We start from the raw sequence: 25712 nt of genomic DNA on the forward strand, positions 1-25712 counted from the left end.
TAGAAAGATAGTAATAGCCAAAGCAAGCAAAGAATATTTTAAAATATTATTAATACCACTTATTGTTTATTAGAAGATGATGCAGATGCAAAATTGCACGCTTGGAGGTTTAGTTACTTTAAAAAATGTCAATAAAGCTGATCCTAGAGCTATTTGAAGTGATTATTTTAATGGTAGTTATAGCAAAGAAGAAAAAGGCGAATGTTTTCTTGTTGAATGAAAAATCGTGGGTCAAGAATCTAGAGTTTTCGAAATTTAGATAATTAATTAAGTGACTACTTCAATATATTCCTTCTTTGATAGTGCAATATTTCGTGTATCCATTAACTTGAATGATGGACACCTAGGAAAACTGTAACTGCTTATATATTCAAAGAAAACGATGTTACTTAGGGTCCGTTTGCCCATAAATAAAATTCCTTTTTTCTATTTTTCTTTTTACTTTTTTCGAAATCAGTGTTTGGCCATGAAATTTTTGATTTTCACTTGAAGGTGAATTTCAGAATTTTTCAAAAAATTGAAAAACATAAAAAAAACTATTTTTCAAAATTTTCAATTCAGATTACTGACAAAAATTCAAAAACAACCCAAAAGCATATTCATGTCCAAATACAACTCTAATTTTTAATTACCATTTCCACTTGAATGTTTTTTTTTCCCCAAAATTTCAATTCTTATGTCCAAACGCCCAATTAATAACCGTTTAAATTTAATATTAGGCATTGTATTCTCGTTATTGACTTAAAGACCTTTTCTTTTCCCCTAATACCTTTGCGGTCAAAGTTTTGAAATAAATGTGATATAGTGAAAGACTAACAGACATCCTTTATAATAATATTTCATTATAATAGCTAAATTTTTTTTGAAATCAATTTTTTTTGTTATGTTATATTATATATATAAATTCTATAATAGCACATAACTATAGTAACAAAAAATAACGGAACAAACGGGGGTCGAGACTTCCACTTGCCCGCTTTCTTGAGGATGATAGGGGGTCGAAACTTTGTGAGTGGCACCATACTTGGTGAGTAAGGTATCAAAAGTTTTGTTGCAAAAGTGTGATCCCCCATCACTAATAATGGCCCTTGGAGTACCGAATCTTGTGAAGATGTTCTTTTTCAAAAATGCCACCACACTTCGAGCTTCATTGTTGGATAAAGCCCCGGCTTCAATCCACTTTGACACATAATCCACAACTACCAAAATATAAGTGTTCCCACAAGAGCTCACGAACGGACCCATGAAATCAATGCCCCACACATCAAAAATGTCAATCTCCAAGATGGTGGTGAGGGGCATCTCATTTTTCTTAGAAATCCCACCGGCCCTTTGACATTCAACACTTGACGAGACCGCTGATGTCCTTATAAAGAGTAGGCCAATAGAATCCACAACTCAATACTTTTGTTGCCGTTCTAGCTCCACCATGGTGAATAATGGGAAGCCTCAAGAATTTTCACTTGTTCTTCCTCCGATACAAATCATCGAATCACACCATCAGTACAAATCCGGAAGAGATACGACTCATCCCAATAATAGTCAAGGCAATCCCGTTTGAGCTTCTTCCTTTGGTTTGAAGAGAACTCATTCGGTACAATACCACTCACAAGATAATTTGCTAAGTCGGGGAACCATGGCATCCTGGTAATTGAAATGGCTAGAAGTTGCTCGTCGGGGAAGGAATCATTTATCTCAAGGCCGTCATGTGGCCTCCCCTCCTCCTCCAAACGAGACAAGTGGTCCGCCACTTGGTTTTCACTAGCCTTTCGGTCTTGAATCTCTCGATCAAACTCTTGCAATAGAAGCACCCACCGCATTAACCTTGCCTTTGAATATTTTTTTCTCATTAAGTACCAAAGCGCCACATGATCGGTGTGGACAATCACCTTTGTACCCATCAATTACGGGCGGAACTTCTCCATAACAAAGACAATAGCAAGTAGCTTTTTTTCAGTCACTGTGTAGTTGACTTGGGCATCATTCATGGTCTTGCTAGCATAGTATATCGGATGGAAGATTTTGTTGATACGTTACCCCAAAACTATTCCAACCGCCACATTACTTGCATCACACATGAGCTCGAAAGGCAAGCTCCAATCCGGTGAGGTGATAATATGAGTAGTAGTCAATTTGAACTTGAGCAATTTGAATGCCTTCATACGGTCCTCGTTGAAATGGAACTCGACATCCTTCTCCAATAGTTTACACAAGGGGTTCACCACTTTGGAAAAATTCTTGATGAATCGGCGATAGAACCCCGCATAACCAAAGAAGCTCCTCACTTCCTTCACGGATGTAGGGAGTGTTAGTTTAGAGATCACCTCTATTTTGGCCTTGTCGGCCTCAATACCATGCTTTGAAATTTTGTGGCCGAGGACAATGCCTTCCTCGACCATAAAGTGACATTTCTCCCAATTCAAAACCAAGTTTTTCTCCTTACATCTTGCCAAGACCTTATCCAAGTTGTTCAAGCAATCATCAAAAGAATTTTCGACTACGAAAAAGTCATCCATGAAGACCTTAAAAAAATCCTCCACCATGTCGCCGGTGCATTGCATAACCCAAATGACATTCGCGAGAATGCAAAAGTACCATAGGGACAAGTGAAAGTAATCTTCTCTTGGTCCTCCGGGGCAATAAGAATTTGATTGTATCCGGAATATCCATCAAGGAAACAATAGAAAGCTCGACCGACTAACCTATCAAGCATTTGATCAAGGAATGGGAGTGGGAAATGATCTTTCTGTGTGACTTTGTTGAGCTTTCGATAGTCCATACATACTCTCCATCCGATTACCGTTCTTGTGGAGATCAACTTGTTTTTGTGATTTGTGACCACAGCCATGCCCCCTTTCTTTGGGACACATTGCACTGAAAAGGTCCACGAGCTATCAGAAATGGGGTAAACAACCCCGGCATCCAACCATTTTATGATCTCCTTCTTCACCACCTCTTGCATTGCTTCATTTAATCTTCTTTGATGTTCAACAGAGGGTTTGGCATCCTCATCCAAAATAATCTTGTGCATTCAAAAGGAGGGGATTATACCCCAAATGTCCGCCAATATCCATCCTATAGCTTTCTTCCTCTTTTGTAGCACTGCCAAAGTAGAGTCTACCCGCACGTTAGTCAAACAAGAGGAAAGAATAACCGGCAAAGTAGAACATGGCCCAAGAAATTCAAACCTGAGATGTGGAGGTAATGTCTTTAACTCCAAAGTGGGAGGCTCCTCGATTGAGGGCTTTGTTGGAGGAGCCTTCCGGTTCTCAAGATCTAAGGACAATCTTCGAGGTTCATAAGTGTACGACCCCATTCCTTGCAATGCATTTACACAATCCACATAGCCTTCCTTCTCATCATCATCATGATTAAGCAATACTGCCTCCAAAGTATCATCAATATTCTTCATGGCACTAGCATCCTCAACAATCACCTCGGTCACTAAGTCCACAAATGACCAAACTTCATTACTATTTGGTTGCCTCATAGATTTGCATACATGGAAAACCACCTTGTCATCGCCCACCCGGAAGGTGAGCTCACCGATTTCCACATCAACACGAGCCTTCCCCGTAGCAAGGAAAGGTCTACCCAAGATAATAGACACCTCATAGTCTACTTCGCAATCAAGAATCATAAAGTCAGGATGAGCTTATCAACACGAACCAACACATCATCAATAATGCCCAATGGTCTCTTCATAGTACGATCCGCCATTTGTAACCTCATAGATGTGGGTCTTGGTTTCCCAATTTCCAAAGTTTTGAACACCGAGTACGACATCAAGTTGATATTCGCCCCTAAATCACATAGAACTTTGGCAAAGTCAGTGCTCCCAATAGTGCAAGGGATTGTGAAAACGCCGGGATCTTCCAATTTCGGAGCCATTGAGTGTACAATAGCACTCACTTGATGTGTCATCTTGATAGTCTCACAATTCATTGATCTTTTCTTTGTCACCAAATCCTTCATGAACTTTGCATAGCCGGGCATTTGTTCCAACACCTCAACCAATGGAACATTAATGTATAAGCTGTTCATCATGTCAATAAACTTCTTGAATTAGTTCTCGCTATTTTGCTTGGCGAGCCTTTGAGGGTATGAAGTAGGAGGCCTTGGCATTGGTGCATTGGCCTTTGGCACTACCGGTTCCGGTATGTCAATCACGTGTTCCCTAGACGGGTTCACTTCTTCTTGAGTCTCCTCCACATTTTCATCAATATAAATTCTCACTTCTTCATTAGCTTGAACCACTTTTTTTGGAATTTCATCTTCTTGAATCACTATATCATCATCCACAATTCTTCTTTGGTTTGAGGCTATTGCCTACCCACATTTTCCACCCATTATGGTTATGGCCATGGTATGTCCCTTGTTGTTCCCACCCTTCGGGTTCACCACTGTGTCACTAGGTAGTGCCCCCTTAGGACGAGTGTTTAAAGCTTGCGAGATTTGCCCTAATTGAACCTCCAAATTGCGGATTGAAGTATTGTGAGAGGCTAGTTGAGCATCAGAGTTGACATTTTTCTCCATCATTTGTTTGAACATATTTTCAATCCGTCACATATCATTTTTGGAAGAGATAGAACCATGAAATGGATAAGGAGGCAGGTTGCTTGGTTGTTAATACATCAGAGGGCCTTTGAAAGCCCAACCCCCGATTCCCTTGGTTATTATTCAAACCCCTTGGTTGTTGCCTCCCCAATATCCTTGATTGTTGCCACCCCAATTTCCTTGGTTGCCTTGATTATTCCAATTTCCTTAATTATTGTTATTGTTCCAATTATTTTGATTGTTGTTACCACCACTCCAATTGCCTTAGTGGTTTTGATTGTTCAAATTTCCTTGATTTCCTTGATATCGCCATTGTTGTTGATTCGGGCCTTGAGAGTTGTTACTTTGCCCTTGGTAGTTATTCACATATTTCACTTCTTCCTCTTGCTCATTGTATGATTCGTCTTGGTCAAACCCACTATCATCTTGCACAAATTGTTCCACAAGGTTTTGCACTTGTTGACCCTTTTGCCTTCGCTTGTTCACCATCATGTTGACACCTTCCATTGCATTTACTTGCTTAGGACCTTGAACTTGTTGAAGTTGAGCTGTGGCTAATTGATTCATTGTTGTGGTCAACTCGGCAGTTGTTTTCCCATGATCATGCAATTCTTTGTGTAGGTGAATCACATTTGGATCACCTTGAGAAACATTAGCTCTACTTTGCCATGCCGATGAAGTATCCTCCATTTCATCTAAAATCTCACAAGCGTCGGCATATGGTGTTTTCATGAAATTCCCACCGGCAAGTTGGTTGACCATGCATTGATTGGTAGTATTGATCCCCCTGTAGAAGGTTTGTTGAATCATAGCCTCAGTCATGTCATTATTCGGGCACTCTTTCACCATAGTACAGTACCTCTCCCAAATCTCGTGCAAAGGCTCATTGGGTTCTTGCTTTAATGCTATAATCTCGTCTCGAAGAGTAGCCATATGCCCGGGAGAAAAGAACTTGGCAATGAATATTTCCGCCAATTCATCCCATGTATGGGTAGAATGGTTTGGCAATCTTTCTAACTAATCCAAGGCTTTCCCTCATAGAGAGAAGGGAAATAGACTCAACCTTAGAGCATCCTCGGAGACGTTGGTCTGTTTACTCCCCCAGCAAGTGTCCACAAACCCCTTCAAGTGTTTGTATGCATTTTGACTCGGAGCCCCGGTGAAGAATCCCCGTTGCTCTAGCAATGCGAGCATAACATTGGTGATTTGAAAGTTTCCCGCCCTAATGCGGGGCGGGACTATGTCACTTGCGTATCCTTCATTTGGCAATACCCGGTGTGGAGCCGCTCTTGATAGAGGTGGGAGAGGGACGGTAATATTGTCATGAGGCGGACGGCCTCGCCTATTTGCTTGAGGTTCAAGAGGAACCTCATCACCTTGGTCATCGTCCACTTCCTCCCCCAAAGGCAAGTTTCCGAGATCATTATTGAGAGCCATTTTTGTACCTACAATCGATTCACAAAAAGGTTAGTAACTCGGAAGGAAAAGAAGACAAGTCACACACAAAATGAAATATATAGCTAAATCCTTTTTTAGCTCCCCGGCAACGGAGCCAAAAATTGGTGTCGCCCAAATTCACACCACTGATTGGAATTATGAAACGGTCGATGGAATTATAATTACCCAACTTTGAGTCGGGATCGATTCCTCAGAGAACTTATATTGGATTAGGTATATACTTAGACTAGGTGTATGACGTGCCTAAAATGCAATTCCACATACTTGGTTGTTTCTTTGTACTTCTAAAATTTATGCTATTGTTTGTAAATGCAAAGCTATAGAACAATATTTTTGGTGTGGTTGTTTTTCAAGTTTATAAAAGATGTAGGGCTGTGACTTCCACCTACGTGGTTACCTAACGGGTTGTGGGCTTTAGGGCATGTTTCGTTGGCCGGGGTGTAATATAGCAATCAACATGCGATTACCCACTCGATACCTCTCGGTAGTTAGAATGGTTTTGCCCATTTTGGCTTTCTCAAGTCCAAATGGGTAATTCATAAAACTGTTAATATATGCTTAAGTCGGGTCTTACTATCTCTAGATTCAACCCTTTAATTGAGGCTATCAATTTTTTGAGTTCGTCCCAATTTCTTGTTAGCCAAGTTTTTCTAGACTTAGTCTCTCTTTCTCAAGTAGAGACTAAGTCAATTAGGCATGAATCAATGTTTGCAACCGTTAATTCCTAAATTCAAGCAAGAATTAGGCTAAATATCATACACCCAACCTTAAACGAACCCTAAATCAAACACCCATTAGATACCCACACTAGGTTTGGATGACAACCCTAGCTAGAGTCTAGAGATTTAGCTACTCATAGGCAAAAATTAAGAAACTAAGGAAGAAAATAATATTAACCTCATAATAGATGATAAAGGGATGAAAATCCAATGTTAAAATGATAAACTAATACAAAGTTTCCCAAAGCAGTAAAGGAAAAACGACTATCTACTTTCTGGAGTTCAAAACTTAACCTAAATTTGACAAAAAGAACTATTTATACACAACTGAAATTATCGGACAAAATTGCCCCTGAGGAGGTTCTGCGGCCGCACAATTCTGTGTGCGGTCCGCACTTTGAAGCTAGGCTTGACACGATGGACTTCTGCGGCTGCACAATTCTGGGTTGCGGCAGCATGTCTTCAGATTCTACAAACCGCACATTTCTGAGTGCGGCCGCACTCTTGAATATGAGCTTGACAAGAGGGACTTCTGCGGACCACACATTTCTGAGTGCAACGCACTCTTGTATTCTGCGGCCACATAATAATAGTGTGGTCCGCACTTGTTCATGGACTCATAACTCCATCTCTATGAACCTCATCTTCTGCGGCCACACAATAATTGTGTGGTCCTTCATAGTTTGCAGCCGCACTCAATATTGTGCGGTCCGCACTTTGCTCTTTTTGCTTGGATTTAGTCCTTGTCCAAAAATACTCCTTCTTGAGTTGAATTTCATCATTTTGGCTCTTTTTTCAATACTTGTGCAAGTAAGCACATTTTATCAGTTTTCGGGAATACCTTTAAGCATTTTTGAGCTAAACCTAAAGTAAAAGAGTTCAAATAAGTAGTCAAAATCCCTACTTATCACATAGTAAGGGCACACAATCAGAAAATACACTGACAGTTGAGCACAGCAAGAGGCAACTGCCACATACTCAACTTCAGCAGTTGAAAGGGCCACTAAGTTTTGTTTTCTTGTCCTCCATGAGATTAGACACCAATCTAGAAAATGTACCATACCAGAAGTGCTTTTCCTATCCACCAGATAACCAACATAGTTAGTATCAGCATACCCTATCAAGTCAAAGTTATCTCCTGAGGGATAGTAGATAACCAGGTCCTGCGTTCCTTTGAGATACCTCAGAATTCTCTTTATAGCCTTCAGATGAGACTTCTTTAGATTGGATTGAAACCTGGCACAGAGTCCCACACTGAAAACAATGTTTGGTCTACTTGTTGTGAGATACAGAAGTGACCCAATAATGCCTCTATACATAGTCTCGTTTACAATAGAACCAGGTTCATCCATATCCGGGAGAGTGGCAGTGGCAATGGGTGTATCAATGATCTTTGAACTTTCCATCTCAAATCTCTTCAAAAGCTCTTTGATGTACTTTTGCCGACTTATCATTGTGCCCCGAGGAGTTTTCCTGACTTGTAGACCCAAGAAGAAATTCAATTACCCCATCATGCTCATCTTGAACTCACTTCTCATGAGTTTTGCAAATTCCTCACACAATGAATCGTTTGTTGCTCCAAAGATGATGTCATCAACATAGACTTGCACAATGAGCATGTTCCTCCCTCATTTCTTGAAAAATAAGGTGTTGTCAATTTTTCCTCTTGTAAAGCCATTTTCTAGAAGAAATTTGGACAATCTTTCATACCAAGCATGCGGAGCATGCTTTATCCCATATAGTGCCTTGTCAAGTTTTTAAATATGCTCAGGATGTTCATGATTCTCAAATCCAGGAGGTTGCTTGACAAAGACTTCTTCTTTTAGAAAGCTATTTAGAAATGTACTTTTGACATCTATTTGGAACAATTTGAATTCCATATGAGACACAAATGCAATGAGGGTTCTGATTGCCTTCATTCGAGCAACTGGAGAAAATGTTTCATCATAGTCAATCCCTTCTTCCTGATTGTAACCTTGAACTACCAGCCTTGCCTTGTTTCTGGTTGTGTTTCCAGACTCATCAAATTTGTTTCTGAATACCTACCTGGTTCCTATAACAGTTCTGTTAGCAGGTGGTGGAACCATGTTCCATACACTGTTCCTCTTAAATTGATGGAGTTCTTCTTGCATAGTTGTAATCCAATCAGCATCTTTTAATGCTTCCTTGATATTCTTGGGCTCAATTTGAGAGAGAAAAATTGATAAGGCAAGCGTGTTTCTTGCCTTTGATCTGGTTTGAATTCTTGAATCAAGAGGAGTGATCACATTATCCAGAGGATGTGAACTTTTGTGTTTCCAGTTAGACACCTGAACCTTGTTGTGGGATGGTCCAGATATTTCTGAATGTGATTCTCTCTTTGCATGTGGGGTCCCTTGAACTGCATCGGCAACTCTATTTTCAGCTTCAGTTGTTGTGATTGTGGAATCGGGTTCCTCAATGTCAACTGGAGATTCAGCTGTGCCATTGTTATTTGAATCCTTGACCCGACTCATCATATCGGTATTTCCATTTTCCATGTCAATAACTTAACATGGGATATTTGATAACTCTCCATCTTGATCAGCCTTATCATGTGCAGTTTTTCCAAGAGGGTGTTGTGCTTCGTCAAAGATCATATGTATGCTTTCCTCAATACATTGAGTTCTTTTGTTGTATACCTTGTAGGCTTTGCTTTGTGATGAATATCCAAGAAATATTCCTTCATCACTCTTGGCATCAAACTTTCCCAGAGAATTCTTACCATTGTTGAGAACAAAGCATTTACAACCAAATGTCTTCAAGTGTGTTAGCTTAGGTTTTCTCCCATTCAGCAGTTCATACAGGGTTTTGTTCAGGAGGGACCTGATCATGAACCTGTTCACTCAGTAACAGGCAGTGTTGACTGCCTCTGCCCAGAACTTTTGCAACACCACTATCAATCAACATTGTCCTAGCCATGTCCTCAAGAGTCTTATTTTTCCTCTCCACGACACCGTTTTGTTGAGGTGTTCTTGAAGCTGAAAAGCTGTGACTTATCCCATTTTCAGCACAGAACTCGTCGAACTTTTCATTGTCAAATTCTGTACCATGATCTGATCTTATACTCACAACATTATGTCTCATCTTCACTTGGATCCTTTTTACAAATGCAACAAATACTTCAAATATTTCATCCTTGGATCTGAGAAACAGAGTCCAGGTGAATCTGGAATAGTCATCCACAATAACAAAGATGTAATTCTTTCCTCCTCTACTTGGCACTCTCATAGGTCCACATAGATCCATATGAAGGAGATCAAGTGGCCTTGAGGTGCTGACTTCCTTTTTGAGCTTGAACGAAGATCTGACTTGCTTTCCTTTTACACATGCATCATAAACTTTGTGATTCTTGAAGCTTGAGTTAGGCAGGCCACGAACCAGGTCCTTCTTGACCAACTTGTTCAGCAGCATAAAGCTTGTTGCATGACCCAATCTTCGGTGCCATAGTTCAGCATCATCATCCATAGCACTCAGACAACTGAGATCTCTATTTTGCAGAGATTCAAAGTCAGCAACATAGATGTTTTTGTATCTTTTGGCCATTAACACCACTTCACCAATCACAAGATTAGTGACTGTGTATATCATTGACACAATTCCACTTTGTTTCCCTTGTCACAGATTTGGGAAACACTTAGCAAGTTGTACTTCAATCTGTTCACATAGTACACATTTTCAATAGAGTGAGAGAGACTTCTAAATCCTTCCAACTCCCAGAATGTATCTCTTCCTGCTATTTCCAACGGATACACTTCCTCCTTGCAGGGCCTTCAGTGAAAGGAAATCGTTTGTACTTCTAGTCATGTGTTTTGAGCAACCACTATCCATGTACCATTGTTGGTTGCTCCCATTCACTGTTCCCTGCACATTGAAATTAAATGTTATACTTAGGAACCAAAACAAGTTTGGGTCCCTTGTAATGAGGAAAGGGATGAATGATGGTTCTTTTGGTCCAAGAAAATATCATACGTCTTTTATATGAGGGACCAGGTTCTCTAACAATAATTACCTTTTTAGCAAAAACTTTATTTTTCTGTTGAGGCTGAAACTTGGCCTTATAAGTTTACTTAAAGTGCCCAGTGTTACCACTGTGAGTGCAGAGCCAGTTGTCAGGTATAGTAACGTACTTGCTATGAGGGTTGTAGGGAGTTTTTTTCCCTTTGAAACCTGATTCCCTACCTGTTTCCCCCATTGTTCGTGTATGACAGTTATAGCTTCAGAGGAGCAGGTCCACTTGAGCAATTTTTCAAGATTACTCTTGACTCTACCTAGTTATTCCTGAAGTTGTTTGATTTTCTCGAGTTCAACACACAAAATAGATTTCACTGATTTTATCTCATCTTCAAGCCTAAGATGTGTTTCATCCGCAACTTCCTTTCTCTTTTGAAGAATATCATGCCTACCTTCTCATTTTAGTTCCTCAATTATATCCTTCATATCTACAACTACTACTAATAGGTCATCTCTCCCATGCTCTATGTTAGCAACCTTTTCAATTAAAGCTTCTTTCTCCTTTTTAACACACGCAATAGTCTCTTTTAGATCGACCACAACAACCACTAGATCATCTCTCTCATGTTCTATGTCTTCTAGTTCTACAGTTAATGCATTTTTATTATTTATAAGACTGTGATAAGCATCAATTAAAATATTTTCCAAGGACATTAGTTTTTTAGGAGAGTAAGACTTCAGATTTCTTTGAACATCTAGAAAGTTTACCTCATCATCATCGTCGTCATCTTCATTATGCCATCAAGGAAAAGATAGAGTCATACTCAGCTTCTTCACTTTCCAGTGCCATCATGGTGTTGTCACCTTGATCATCATCTTCTTCAGATTCGCTGGAAGAGTCTCCCCATGCAGCAAGAGCTTGTTTTACAACATTATCAGTGGCATTTTTCCTCTTGAAACGTTTGTCAGGAACCGGGTTCCTCTTAGTTGCTTTGTCTGTGTTGTGTTTGTATTGATTTTGCTTGAGGAGAGGACAATCCTTGATGGAATGTCCTAGCTTACCACACTTATGACATAGGTCATAACCTTTTGGCTTGCTAGAGCTGCCCCTTTTTGGAATGCCTCCATTTTTGCAAACCAATTTCTAGAATCTTTTTGTCAGGTAAGCCATATCAGCATCCTCACCACCTGAATCATTGTTGTCCATCTTGAGGACCAGGTTCTTCTCCTTTTTGGGATCTCTTCTCTCATTATCCTTCTTCTTCTTCTTCTTCTTCTTCTTCTTCTTCTTCTTCTTCTTCTTCTTCTTCTTCTTCTTCTTCTTCTTCTTCTTCTTCTTCTTCTTCTTCTTCTTTTTATAAGTTTTTAGATTACCAACAGGTTCATCAATGGTTAGCTTCTGCAAATCCTTTTCCTATGTGATAGCATTCACTTTGCTTTCCCAGGAACTGGGTAAAACACTGAGTATTTTCCTGACAAGTTTGTTCCATGGAATGATATCTCCCAGAGAATGAAGCTCATTGATGATGGAGGTGAACCGAGTATGCATGTCCTGGATGGACTCATCGTCTTTCATCCTGAAAAGCTCGTATTCTATGGTAAGCATGTCAATCTTTGATTGCTTAACTTGGGTTGTCCCTTCATGAGCTGTTTGGAGAGCTTCCCAGATCTCCTTAGCAGATTGGCATGCTGAAATCCTTTCATATTCATCAGGACCAATACCACAGACAAGAATTTTCTTTGCTCGAAAGTTCTTCTCTATGGCCTTACGATCAACATCATTGAATTCTTTTATTGTTTTGGGAACTGTTACTGATGGGTCACCACTAGTTTTTGTAGGGACGAAGGGTCCATCGCAGATGACATCCCAGAGCTCTGAGTCTTCAACCATGATGAAGTCGTGCATCCTTGTCTTCCACCATCCATAGTATTGGCCACTGAATCTTGGTGGCCTGTAGATAGATTGACCTTCTTTAAAGTTTGGTGAAGTAGCCATTGAGGTCCTTTTTAGGTGTTAGCCTAATAGAAAGAACCTGCTCTGATACCAATTGATAGAATTTAAGGGTCCGTCAAACTATATAGAGAACCAGGTTCTCTATTAGTTCCTATAGAACACACGCACACTATAGTAGGTAACACTGCAAGAAAATAGATCTTTAGCGAAGGAAATTATGGTCGTTAAAAGTACCAATCCGGTCGCTATTAACCAATAACGTCCGTAAAAGATTTGGTCATCACCGGTCGTTGATGTCCCCGACGTTAAAAGTTTGCGACCGGATTTCAATACGGACGTTGAAGAGTCTTTAGCGGCGATATAAAATCCGGTCGTTATGCCTCATTTTAACGACCAAATTTTCCTTCGTTAATTATTAATCTGGTCTATAAAACCCTTTTATTACTATAACAAATCCCTTCGTTAAAAATTATGTTAGCAATGAAGTTTTCCGTGGACTAATTGTCACAATCTTGCATGAACAACCGAAATTACAACCAATTCATTAAATTTTAAATACATCCAAAATATATAAAACAATTAATAATCATAAAAGTTTATGGTCAATTACAAATACAGAAGCATAACATTACCAAAAAATATACCCATCCAAAGCATAACAATCTTCCAATAAATGCCTAATAAAGAGATAGAATTGTGGCATGTACAAATGAGAACATTTCTAAACAAATACTAACACAACAGTAGGTCTCTCTAATTCTTCAACTTGTTCTTTTAACATTTCAATTGCTTATACTTGCTCAGCACTTACTCTTATGACAAGATCTTCAGACATAATTCATGATCTGTAAAAAGAATAATATAAAAAAATTAATAAAAGGACTTCAAATTCTTGAAAAGCATATAGACACCCACATGTATCCATATTAGGAACAAAGGTACAATAAGCCTATTGTATAGTATCAACTTGGCGAGATAATAAAGTAAAAAAGCTACACCATGAATAAGTTTGTTTGTACCTTTGGATCTTGGACAAGACAGATGTAATTCAGCTCAACTTCTATGAGAGTAACTATAGATTGGATGTAATGGAAAGGAGCCAAATAATCCACATGAAAAGAGAGAGAGAGAGATACCTAAATCAAAGTAGCTCCCCGAGCACTTGCAAACAACCTTCTTTGTAGAGAAAGCCAAAACCAAAGTACTTTACAATTCCAGTTTCACCAGTCACAAAGATAAAAGACACCGGATGTGAACATAAGAAAAACTACCATTTTTATCACTTATCTAAGGATATACTAGTTCCAGAGTAACAAACATTAAAAACAAATTAGTAATTGGCAGAAACACTACGGAGTTACATGTGATGTTAGTTTCGCTTAGGAGGAAACCGGGTAGATGCAGAAGCCTCTTAAGATTTGAGGGCAAAAAATGGGGAGAAATGAAAAAGATAATATCTCAGGGTTTGATATCAGTTTCATAACACGCAACAGTTGGTATATTTCCTAGTGTAGCTTCCTTGTAGGCTGCAAAAGGATTCAAGTAGGTTGTAAATCATTGGCAACTCAAAAGGGAGACAATTATAAGCACCTTGGAAATAACTAAATAAGCATCAACTTAGTGATCACTACAAGGATCACTAAGAATGAGGATAATGAGCAGACGTGGCTCAAGTGCACCACAACTCCCATAGATCTTTACAAGTTCTTAAGAAATGAAAGGTGTATATGATATATCTTCTTCAGAATCTGACCATGTATTTATTTACCGAATTTCACCTAGATTCCTCTTACAACCATCAATCTGCAGTAAATTAATTTTAGAAAGATATTTGTAGGTGTTGGGCAAAACAGGAAAATCAATGATGTTACAACAAGCTCTCTCTACGAGCCTGTGTGAAAGGTCAATCTGTCTTTACCAATAAGAAAGACTTTGTATTGATCGGAATATTCAGTAACGGTAGTTGAGAATTTCCAAGCCAAAACGTTTAGTAAATTGGGGGCAGAGGGGCACAAATCACAGCAACATCAGCAGTTGTTCACAATGAAAGAACCTCAAGATTAAGTAACAATTTGAAAAGGGGATGAATGCAAATAGAGATCCTGTTCAACTTAAAGGGTTCAATATTCTGATCATTACAACTTCAATATAGATTATAAATATGCATTCGATTTACCACATTATTTAACTCCGAGAAATTTGGGATTTTACCTTTATGACAAGCTTATCAAGGGTGTTATTCAAATTAAGTGGGTATGTACTGGATAAGAATTCCTCTTCACTTAAAATGGAAAGAATCCGCAATGCAAGCTATGTAGTTATGAGCTCCCTCCTATGCTGCCCAAAACTCTGGAATACAAGAAATCTAACTGTCAAAAACACCAGCAATGACCAATCTGAATTTTATAGCTCTAAAGACTAAACCAAAGTCTTTTTTAGAAATAACACTAGAAAGTAGAAACCATCTATTTCCCCTCTCTTCTTTTTCCTCACAAGGCTACCATCTTTACAAGGAAAAATGTCTTAAGTAGTGCCCATGAGAGATATTATACCTTATATTTCCATTTTACTGAACATGATGAAGCAGATAATGGATCAGAGAAAGTAAACTTACAATAAGGATTCTGAGCTTTTACTTGTCAACGCAGTCTTTCCTATTCCGTCAATAAGTAACTACAGCCGTCTCTGCACGATACCCTCTGTTTTGACTAGTAAATATCTCGATCTGCATAAAAATGAATGAAGATGCGATGTTTAGAGGCGATGCATGTTTGTCTAGTTTTAATTTTCCAAAAAAAAGTTAGAAAATATAGTGGATAGGGGAGAACCTACAGAGAGCTTGCTTGGGTGTCTATGGACCAATGTCTCAATCTCTTCCGACAAAGCTCCCCTAGAAGATATCATTAGTCGATGTCAAAAACCCAATTTATAATAGTACAAATTAGAAACAGAGCATTGCTAAAGAGTGATCACCAATCACCTCACTCCCCACCCCCCAAAAAAACTAAACTAAAACTAGAGTAGCAAAAATGTGGAGGAAGCGGGGGGCAACCTCAGCCTAGTTGGTAGTGCAACTGGCCTGTTGACTGAAAGGTCACATCCTTTGATTTCCCTCGTTGGAACTACATTTTCCTTCTAGGTCTGAGCTTGTCAACTTGAGCTACAACCTCCTACACTACCTTCCTCTCGAGTAAAATAAAATATCAAGCAAAACAAAAGGAAGGAGAAATCCGGACCCTCAATCTCAAGTAAGTTAGAATCGGCTATACGAGTCCTCTTTATCTATTAACACTTCTATTCAGGTCCATTTCATTCAAGCTACTAATGTTTAATGGCCGATAATTCTTGCAATTATCAAATGATTTAGCGGCAATAAAGTTATGGCCACTATATAATTGCCGGTAAAAATACTTTTTGTAGTAACAATAAACAAGGGATATCACTTTGGAATTTGAATCAATGTTTGTTCACGTTTTTTCAAGTTCTTGCAATTCTTCATTTTTAGAAGTAATTTGCAGGTGTTACTTAGACAAGTATTCCTCGTCTATCGCAAAACTTACAAATCTTCAAAACACTACAACTATGAATAAACAGTCTCTTTGTAAGCTAAAAAATACTTTTTTCTAAAATTTTCCCCCAAAGTTGCTCAAACAGTTCCCAACTATCAAATTTTAACAAAATTTAGAACACCAAAACTTTCAATTTGGGTCACAACTTCATTATTGTAACGACCCGGCCTGTCGTTTCGAGAGTTATAGCCTCGTTTTCTCCATTTCTACTTCTTTATATGTTATTCAGCTATATTATGTTATGTCGGGTTTGTTGGTTCGGGACCGGAGTGGTTTCAGAGTGAATTGAGATACTTAGTCTTTTAAGTAGATACTTAAGTTGGAAAAGTTAACCGAATATTGACCTATATATAAACAATCTCGGATTTGAATTTTGATGGTTCTGTTAGGTAATTTTGAATTTAGGAGTGCGTCCAAAATGTGATTTGGAGGTCCGTGGTAGAATTAGGCTTGAATTGGCGAAATTAGAAATTTGGCGATTTCGGTCGGCAGTGAAAAATTTGATATCGGGGTCGGAATAGAATTCCGAAAGTTGGAGTAGGTTTGTAGTGGCATTTGTGATGTGTGTGCAAAATTTGAGGTCATTCGCACGTGGTTTGGTTGAGTTGGCATCGGTTGCCGAATTTGGAAATTTAGAAATTTTTAGGCTTGAATCCGAGTGTAATTTGATGATTGGATATTGTTTTGAGTGATTTGAAGGTTTGACTAAGTTTGAATGTTGATATATGACTTGTTATTATTTTTGGTTGAGGTCCCGAGGGCCTCGGTGTGATTCCGGGTGGATAACGGATTTGTCGAAGTTGGAATTTGCAGCTGGAGCTGCTGCTACTGCTATTTTCGCACATGCAGAAGAAAGCCTCGCAGGTGTGAGGCCACTGGTGTGCGTGGGGAGTACGAGCAGGTGTGGTAAATGATGGACCAAGGCTGGGAACACAGGTGCGAAGAATTTGCCGCATCTGCGAGCCCGCAGGTGCGAGGCCTTGAGCGCAGATGCGAAGACGAGAATTTTGGGCTGGTTTCGCAGATGCGCACCAGGGACCGCAGATGCGAGTCCGCAGGTGTGAGAAAGGTGTCCGCAGGTGCAAAAGCTGGGGGATTAAGTGAGTTGCGCAGGTGCGGTCGCGCTGGTGCAAGAAAATGGCTGCAGGTTCGAAAAACCTTGGCAGAAACCATAAATAGAACCCTTCGCGATTTTGGTGCATTCTTCACCATTTCTATTCGGTTTTTGGAGCTTTTGGGAGAGATTTGAAGAAGGAATCAAGGGGGTTTCGTTGAGGTAAGTTACTTGAGCCCTAATACTTGTATATATGGTGATTTTTCGTTGTTTAATAATGGTAATTAGTGAAAATGAGGGGTTAGGGCTTGGAATTTTTTGAAAGTAATTTAAGGATTTGAAGGACCAAACGATGTCGGATTTTGATGAATTTGGTACGGTTAGACTCGTGAGTGAATGAGCTTTCTAGTTTTGTAAATTTTGTGGGATTTTGAGATGTGGGCCCGGGGGCCAGAGGGTTTTTCCCTGATTTGAATTATGACAACCTCTTTGATGAATTCCACTATATATATATATATATATATATATATATATATATATATATACAACCTCTTTGATGAAATCTACTATATCTAAATATATATGCTCCAATTACAGAGGGAACTTGCCAGTTGAGAGCTTGAGTAAATTGTAAAGAGGAAAATTATACCACGTATTTTATACTTGTTTGTTTCATATATTTACTTTGTCTCATATTTATTCACTTCTTTATTATACCTGATATTATTGGACCACTAGTAAGTGTCACAGTCGACCTCTCGTCCCTACTTCTTCGAGGTTAGATGGGATACTTACTGGGTACGCATTATTTTCGTACTCATACTACACTTGCTGTACATTTTGTTGTACATGTACATGTATGGCTAGTGGCCTTGTGAGTGTAGCAGCGTGGTTGATACGGAGACTTAGGTGAGTTGCATCTTGTGAGACGATCCGCAACCAGCAGAGTCTCCTTCAGAGTAATTGTATTTTCTTTTCTGTCCAAATTTGTATTCCGGACACTTATTGTATTTTATTTTGTTCCCTAGTAAATTCTCATGCTCTTGTGACACCTGGTTCTGGGATGATTATGTGATTATTCAGTATTGAAATTTGCGAAAAACTTTATTATTTACTCTGTGAAGTTCATCATTTATTATTTAAGTGAAGGAAATTTACGATTTCAGAAAATATTAAAATGAGAATTTACTAATTATTGGTGTTGGCTTGCCTGACAGTAGTGTGCGGCGCCATCACGACCTTTCAAGGATTTTGGGTCATGACGGAAGCGCTATAAGCCAGTATATTATAATGGAGAAGTGTAAAACAACGGAGAAGTTGTATCTAGAACAATTTGCTGGAATTAATGACTTTAAAATTTTGCTTCCTGTATATTATGCTGGAGGCCTATCATCTGAAAGGTTATTATCCAATATTTTATCCTGGAGGTGTATAATCCAATTTTGTTTTGATGGATTTGAAGCGATTTATTGATTGAAATAAAGATTAATGGATTGGAGTTTATATTTTTTATGGTGTGTTTTTATATATAATAAGTTCGATTTCCTAATTTTTGTTGATGCTATTCTAGTATAATTAGCTGGAGTTCTTATTTTGTTTGGTTCCTGTATATTATACTGGAAATGCTACTTATGAAGCGCTATAAGCCAGTATATTATAATGGAGAAGTGTAAAACAACGGAGAAGTTGTATCCAGAACAATTTGCTGGAATTAAAGAATTTAAAATTTTGCTTCCTGTATATTAGGCTGGAGGTCTATCATTTGAAAGGATATCATCCAGTATTTTATCCTGAATGTGTACAATCCAATTTTTTTAAGCGCTATTATCTAGTCTATTTATGATGCAGAATTGTAAAATAACAGAGAAGTGTAATTTGCTGTACAATTATTTTTACAAGCTGTATAATCTGCTGCATTTCATGATTTTTGATCATTCTATCCTGGAGTTGTTATTTCTTATAAGTTTGTTTTTTTGTTTCTTTCCGATAAATGTTTTTTGATTCATGTATGTGATGTTGGAAATATGATTTGTGAACGGTTATTATCCAGTATAGTTTACTGGAAAAGTGTAAAATAACATAGTTGTTTATTTTTACTGTTTATTATCCAGATTTCATCATTTTTGTCGTTCTATTCCAATAGAATTAGCTAGATTTTTTATTTCTCATAATTTTGTCATTTTTTTAATTTTATTTTATTCAAAAGAGTTTTTGATACTGTGTGGATCCTATTCCGTAACTATCATTTGTGAAGATTTAATATCCAGTATATTATACCGTGAAAGTGTAAATAACGAAGTTCTCTTTTAATTTATTTTTTTCAAAATGTTTTTCGTTTTTTGTATATTATGCTGGAAATATGACTACTCAAATATGTTGTATTTCATTATGTTTGATAATTCTATTCCGGTATGACCAACTAGATTATACATTTCTTATTGGGATAAAATAGAGTCTACTTTTCTTATTTTTATAATATTTTAGGTCAAATATTTTCATTTATATAACATAATACAAGATAAAAACCACACAAAACAAAAGAAGAGCCACACAAAACAAAAGAAAACTTTAACAAAAACACAGAAGCAGAACATAAAAAAGGGATTAAAAAAATTAAGTATCATCTTCATCATCAGAACAGTACTCCTCAATTTCTCGATATATCTCATCATCGTCTGAATCAGAGATAATTATAGGATACTCGGGCAAAAGACCACAAAGTCTCATGAGATCAAACTTCAACTTGTTGAATTGATCACGCAATTGATTTTGTTCAATTATTATTCTGTCCATAAGATAAGGAAGACTCTTCAAGATATTTTCCAGCTTGGCATAGTCGTCCCTGATGGGAAACTTAAAATAATCAAACTGCTGGACAACCTTGTCGAATGAGGTTCAATAACCTTCACAACTGCGTTCGAAGTTCAGCCTGTTCTGGAATGATTCATCGGCAAAAAACTGTGGTCTGATTCTTTCCCAATCAGCCTTTATTTGCTCCCACTTCTGCATAAGATTAGTCATTGGTACGGTACTATTCCAATCACATTTTAAACTCTTCCATTTCTGCATAAGTTCATCCATTGTAAGCTTCCTACTTTCGCTAGCATCAGACATTATTTTTTTAAAAGCTAAAAGGCTATTGATGAATATCAATTTAATGAAATATGATAGAAGTCTATGGATGACTATGAAATTTTCAAGTGAAGAGATTGTTAATATAGCCAAAGTGTGCACCTAATCAATTTAATATCTATAAATGCAAAGGTAACTTTTCAGGTCTGTTTGCTATTTTACGTTCAGAGAAATTGAATGTAACAAGATAAGTAGGTGGTAAAAGACAACAAGTAGGTGATAAATGCAAAAAGAAATGTAACTTCAGCCTAATAAGTCCACATTTTTTCTATAGTAAGAAAATAACTTCAATTTCTCTTTTCCAAATGACGCACCATTCCCTAAAGCATTAGTTTATACCATGTGTGCTCCACATATTTATATCACGTACGTTGTCTCTCTTTTCCAATTTCAAAATACACAACCGTTAGGGTTTAATCGGAAATTCTCGAACTTTAATTTGTTAAATGTCAAGTTTAATTTCGAGTAAAAAGTGTTGAAGTATGAAAAGAAAGCACTCTCTCAAGCATGGAAAACCTATTCATCCAATCTCACTATCACCAGAAGTTTCTAATTTTTTTATGGATGTTGAAAATCTGTCTGTTACAATGGTGGAGTCTTATATGAAAGATGGTCCACGTGCAATGTAAAGACCCGATCGGTCATTTTTGATTCCTAGAACACTATTCCCCTAAATAAGACTTCACGTACATGCTTTTACTGTTTTATGACTTACGGGAATAGTTAGTTCGGGATTTGGAAGTGTTCGGGTTGAAATCGGGCCACTTGATTCCTTAAGGTTGGCTTAAAAGGCTAAGTTTGACTTCGGTCAACATATTGAGTAAACGACCTCAGAATCGGGATTTGACGGTTTCAATAGGTTCGTGTGATGATTTCAGACTTGGACCTATGTTCGGATCGGATTTTGGATGACCCGGATGCATTTTGGCGCATAATAGTGAAAGTTGGTTCTTTGAAGGCTTTAGAAGTTCTTTAAATTTGGTTTGAAGCAGGTTTTGATATTATCGAGGTCCTAATGGAATTTTGAGACCGAAAATAGTTCTGTAATGTCATTTAAGTCTTGCACGCAAAATTTGGTGTCATTTCGAGTAGTTTCAGTACGTTTCAGCGCATTGGAAGTGAATTGAAGAACTTGAAGTTCATAAGTTTGGTTCAATTGGTTTTGGGGTGCGATTCTTAGTTTTGATGCAATTTTGGGCATTCTGACAGTTCGAACGAGTCCGTTTTATGATTTCCAAGTCGTGGGTATGTTCGGGCGGGGCTCCGGGGGGCTCCGGGTGTCAACCGGACGAGGCTCAGACCAAGATGAGAATTTGGAGCAACTACTGAAGCATCAGGTCTGTCATAATAGCACATGCGCTTGGCCAGCCGCAGGTGCGTGCCAAGCCTTACAGAAGCGGCCAAGGAAGGGCAGCCCAGATTTCGCAGGTGCGGCCCATCGTCCGCAGAAGCGGGACCATAGAAGCGGAAACTCGTCCGCAGAAGCGATGCCAGCCGGCCCAGGGGAGTTCCGCAGAAGCGAGGGCGCAGGTGTGGCCCTATGACTGCAGGTGCGGAAATAGCTGGAGGCACTGAACTTTATTTAATACGGGACTTAGGCATTTTTCTCCCATTTTTCACACATTTGGGTGATTTTAGAGCTTCAAAAAAGGAGACTTCAACCTAGATATTGAAGGTAAGTAATTCTTACCTTAATGTGAGTTTAATACATAGATTATGGGTAGATTTCAATATGAAACTTGGTAGAAATTATGGGTTTAGATGAAAAACATAGGGTTTAACAAAAATATGATTTTACCACAAAAATGATTATGAAACATAGTGAAAACCATATATTTATGTTCTTAAGTTATGGGTAACAACTTTCTTCAAAATTTTCGGAATCTGGGTTTGTGGGCCCGGGGGTGAATTTTTGGAATCTTGTAATTTGGGTTGGGTAATAACTCTAATAGTGGAGATATGAACTTTTGAGCATAGATTGATTGATTTATGTAATGTTTGACTAGTTTTGAGTCGTTTGGCATCAAATTTAAAGGTTTGAGCGCATTCTTGAATTAGGAAGTAGGCTTTGAGACGAGGTAAGTCTCTTTTCTAACCTTGTAAGAGGGAATTTACCCTATAGGTGAACGTAATTAATATGTGTTGTTATTTTTGGAGGGGCTACGTACGCACGAAGTGACGAGAGTCCGTACGTAGCTACTATTCCCGTTTATGTTCGGGTAGTTTTAGGTTTACACCATACTTTGTGGGCACCGTTATTTGATTATATTTGTTAATTGTATCAAATGGAACTAAGTCGAGGATTTTAAGGATTTAAAAGCTTCAAGTTGAATTGTCTTTATTTTGAAAAGAATCAAGAAAGAGTTATGATTTATTGATAATTTATATTTGACCGCGTCACAAGTATAATCCGCGAGCGGGGTAATTCTTTCTTCTACTCTCATGGGAGCGGGCCGTTTGCCTCGGCAGGTTAATAGATGCATCTATGGTTCGTGCCGTTTGACCCTCGGCAGTGCACAGTTTACATTTATGTTGGATCGGGCCGAACGTCCTCAGTGGAATTTTGTGCGTGATAATAGAACTGGAAGTCTTTTTTTATAATTGGTATAAATTCATTATTTGAAAGATTATTTGTTTTAAGTGAAGGAAGTGATTTGGGTTCTTAAATATGGTGATGAAATGTTCAATTATTTCTTGTTCTGAGTTTTATTGTTATATATATCATGCTTAATTAGAATTTCATATTATCATATTGTTGGCCCTTAGTAAGTGTCGGTGTCGACCCCTCGCCACTACTTTTTCGAGGTTAGACTAGATATTTACTGGGTACATATTATTTATGTACTCATGCTACACTTCTTTACTTAATTGTACAGGATCTGAGGCAGGTGTATCTTGTTACCAATCTGGTGCGCTGATTTGATCCCCATCTCGAGACTTCACGGTGAGCTGCCTTCCGAGCCGTTCTGCAGTAGCTGGAGTCTCCCTTATGTTTTTTTCTGTCTATTTCCTTTCAGACAGTAGGCTAGTGTTCTTTTGTATATTCTACTAGATTTCCCACATACTTGTGACAACGGGTCTTGGCACACACTAGTAGACTTATGATTTTGGGTTGTATTTCTACGTTTATGATTTCGTTTAGCTATTTTTATTTTGTTCACTTTAAATTTTGTTATTTGTTAAATTCTCTAAATCTAAAAGAAAGTAAGCTGTTCGGCTTATTAAAAATGGAAATCACTAGATTGTTCATGGTTGGCTTGTCTAGCAACGGTGCAGGGCGCCATCACGGCCTAAACCAGAATTGGGTCGTGACAATATGGTATCAAAGCACTAGGTTCACGTAGGTCTTACAAGTTATGGGAAGACCTAGTAGAGTCTTGCGGATTGGTGCGGAGACGTCCTTACTTATCTTCAGAGGCTATAGGGTGTTAGAAAACTACTCTTTATTCATCTCCTATCGTGAAATTGATGGTATACTAAAATCCTTTCTATCATTCTCTCACAGATGGTGGGGACGCGTACGACGGGCGTTCCAGACCCGGGAGGAGTAGGGCGAGGTGCCCGCCACAAAGCCAGCCCCTGTAGATTTCATGTCAGCTCCGAGTTTTCAGGAGGTCATGGGTCATTTATTTCCAGCAGACCCAGCCACATCTCAGGCAGGAGAGAGAGCACAGACCCCTACTGACCAGGCTCCGGGGCATGCTGCTGTAGTATATCATACTACGGGTACACTGCCCGTGGGCAGAGCCCAGCTAGTTACAGCGGTTACATCTGAGCCTAGATCAGCTGCGGACTGCGATCCGCAGAAGCTATTGGACAGATGGACTAGGCTACACCCTCCTATCTTCGGGGGTGAGCAGCATGAGGATCCCCAAGACTTCATTGATCAGTGCAGGGGCAAACTGCACAACATGAGGATATTGGAGTCCCATGGGGTGGATTTCACTACCTTCCAGCTGGAGGGTAGGGCCCGTAGATGGTGGCAGTCTTATCCTCTTGGCAGACCAGCAGGTTCTCCTCCCATGACTTGGGACCAGTTTACAAAGCTTTTCTTGGACAGGTATATTCCACCCTCTCAGAGGGAAGAGTTGCGAGGTCAGTTCGAGCAACTCGAGTAGGGTCAGATGTCAATGACCGATTATAAGGCGAGATTCTCTGAGTTATCTCTCCACGAACTCATGATACTTCCTACCGACGTAGAGAGAGTGCAGAGATTTGTTGCGGGGTTGCACCCCAATATTCGGGCTAATATAGCCCTGGAGGTGGAGATAGGTATTGATTATCAGCTAGTAGTGGAGATTGCTCGGAGGATTTAGGGCTATCGCCAGAGGGGTAGAGAGCAGATGCATCAGAACAAGAGGACCCGTTTCTCTGGAGAGTTTAAAGGTGCCCCGTCTAGGGGCAGAGGTCAGCTTGGTAGGGGTCAGCCTAGTAGGCCCACATATCCAGCACCATAACCTCCTCGAGGTGCTCCAGCGCGACCCTATTTTAGGGCTATGCTAGAGAGTTTTTAGCGCCCACCAGCTCATCAGGGTTCTTCCAGTGCCTATTCCAATGCCATGTTAGAGAGTTCATACTGCCCACTAGCCATCCAGGGTTCTTCTAGTGGGTATTCATGCCATCAGGGTCAGACTTCAGGGCAGCAGTCTATGGTATCGAGATACTGTTACGAGTGTGGAGATCCAGGTCACATAAAGAAATGTTGTCCTAGACTTCGGGGCAAGGCAGTACAGCAGGGTCATTAGCCCATGATTGCAGCACCAGCTGTCCGACCGCCTAGAGGTGGGGGACTTGTGGGTAGGGGTCGTCCTAGAGGTGGAGGCCAGGTAAGGGGAGGTCAGCCAGCTATTGTTCAGTAAGGTGGAGGCCAGCAAACCGGCGCTCCAGCTAGATTTTATGCTTTTCTAGCTCGGGTTTTGGTCTAATTTTGAAACTTTTCTTGTGGAATTCATTCCATTAGCGTATATTGATGGTATTGTACTAATTGTGAATAGATTTGAAGTATTTGGAGGCCGAGTCCAGAGGTAGGAGCATTGCGGGGTAGATATTTGACCAGTTTGAGGTAAGTAACGATTGTAAATCTAGTCCTGAGGGTATGAAACCTCGGATTTTATATCATTCTACTATTTTTAGTGACGCACATGCTAGGTGACGAGCGTGTGGGCGTGCACTGTTGGGGATTTGTGACTTGGTCCGTCCCGTAGAAACTGTAAAGTTGCATACTTTGTTGAAACCATATGATACTTATATGTTTTAGAAAGAATTTCTGTAAATTGGGTTGAATGCCATGTTTGGGC

The 25712-nt window shown here is 39.1% G+C and overlaps 2 protein-coding genes and 1 long non-coding RNA gene across 3 annotated transcripts; all 3 read right to left on the reverse strand.

The window, feature by feature from the left end:
* Nucleotides 1-7662: 7662 nt before the first annotated feature.
* Nucleotides 7663-8188, reverse strand: LOC142167023 (putative mitochondrial protein AtMg00240). The gene is made up of 2 exons (XM_075227174.1): nucleotides 7793-8188; nucleotides 7663-7701 (listed from the first exon to the last, which is right to left on the reverse strand). The coding sequence occupies exons 1-2, from the start codon at nucleotides 8186-8188 to the stop codon at nucleotides 7663-7665; spliced, it is 435 nt and encodes a 144-aa protein (XP_075083275.1).
* A 3932-nt stretch (nucleotides 8189-12120) lies between these two features.
* LOC142167024 (uncharacterized) lies at nucleotides 12121-12702 on the reverse strand. Its single transcript, XM_075227175.1, has one exon. It carries the CDS (start codon nucleotides 12700-12702, stop codon nucleotides 12121-12123), a length of 582 nt encoding a protein of 193 aa, XP_075083276.1.
* A 527-nt stretch (nucleotides 12703-13229) lies between these two features.
* Nucleotides 13230-15419, reverse strand: LOC142167409 (uncharacterized). Its single transcript, XR_012697538.1, has 2 exons — nucleotides 15275-15419; nucleotides 13230-15009 (listed from the first exon to the last, which is right to left on the reverse strand). It is a non-coding gene; the product is annotated as an uncharacterized LOC142167409 (long non-coding RNA).
* Nucleotides 15420-25712: the final 10293 nt, after the last annotated feature.

The sequence above is a fragment of the Nicotiana tabacum genome, chromosome 12 (genome assembly GCF_000715075.1).
Source record: "Nicotiana tabacum cultivar K326 chromosome 12, ASM71507v2, whole genome shotgun sequence".
NCBI lineage: Eukaryota > Viridiplantae > Streptophyta > Magnoliopsida > Solanales > Solanaceae > Nicotiana > Nicotiana tabacum.

Excerpts from the sequence above, each read along its gene's own strand:
- LOC142167024 (XM_075227175.1), bottom strand. The coding sequence starts at position 12,702 with ATGGCTACTTCACCAAACTTTAAAGAAGGTCAATCTATCTACAGGCCA.
- LOC142167023 (XM_075227174.1), bottom strand. The coding sequence starts at position 8,188 with ATGATAAGTCGGCAAAAGTACATCAAAGAGCTTTTGAAGAGATTTGAG. Across the intron at positions 7,702-7,792 it reads GGAAAAGCACTTCTGGTATG|TTGCCTCTTGCTGTGCTCAA; the intron begins GTACATTTTCTA and ends AGTATGTGGCAG.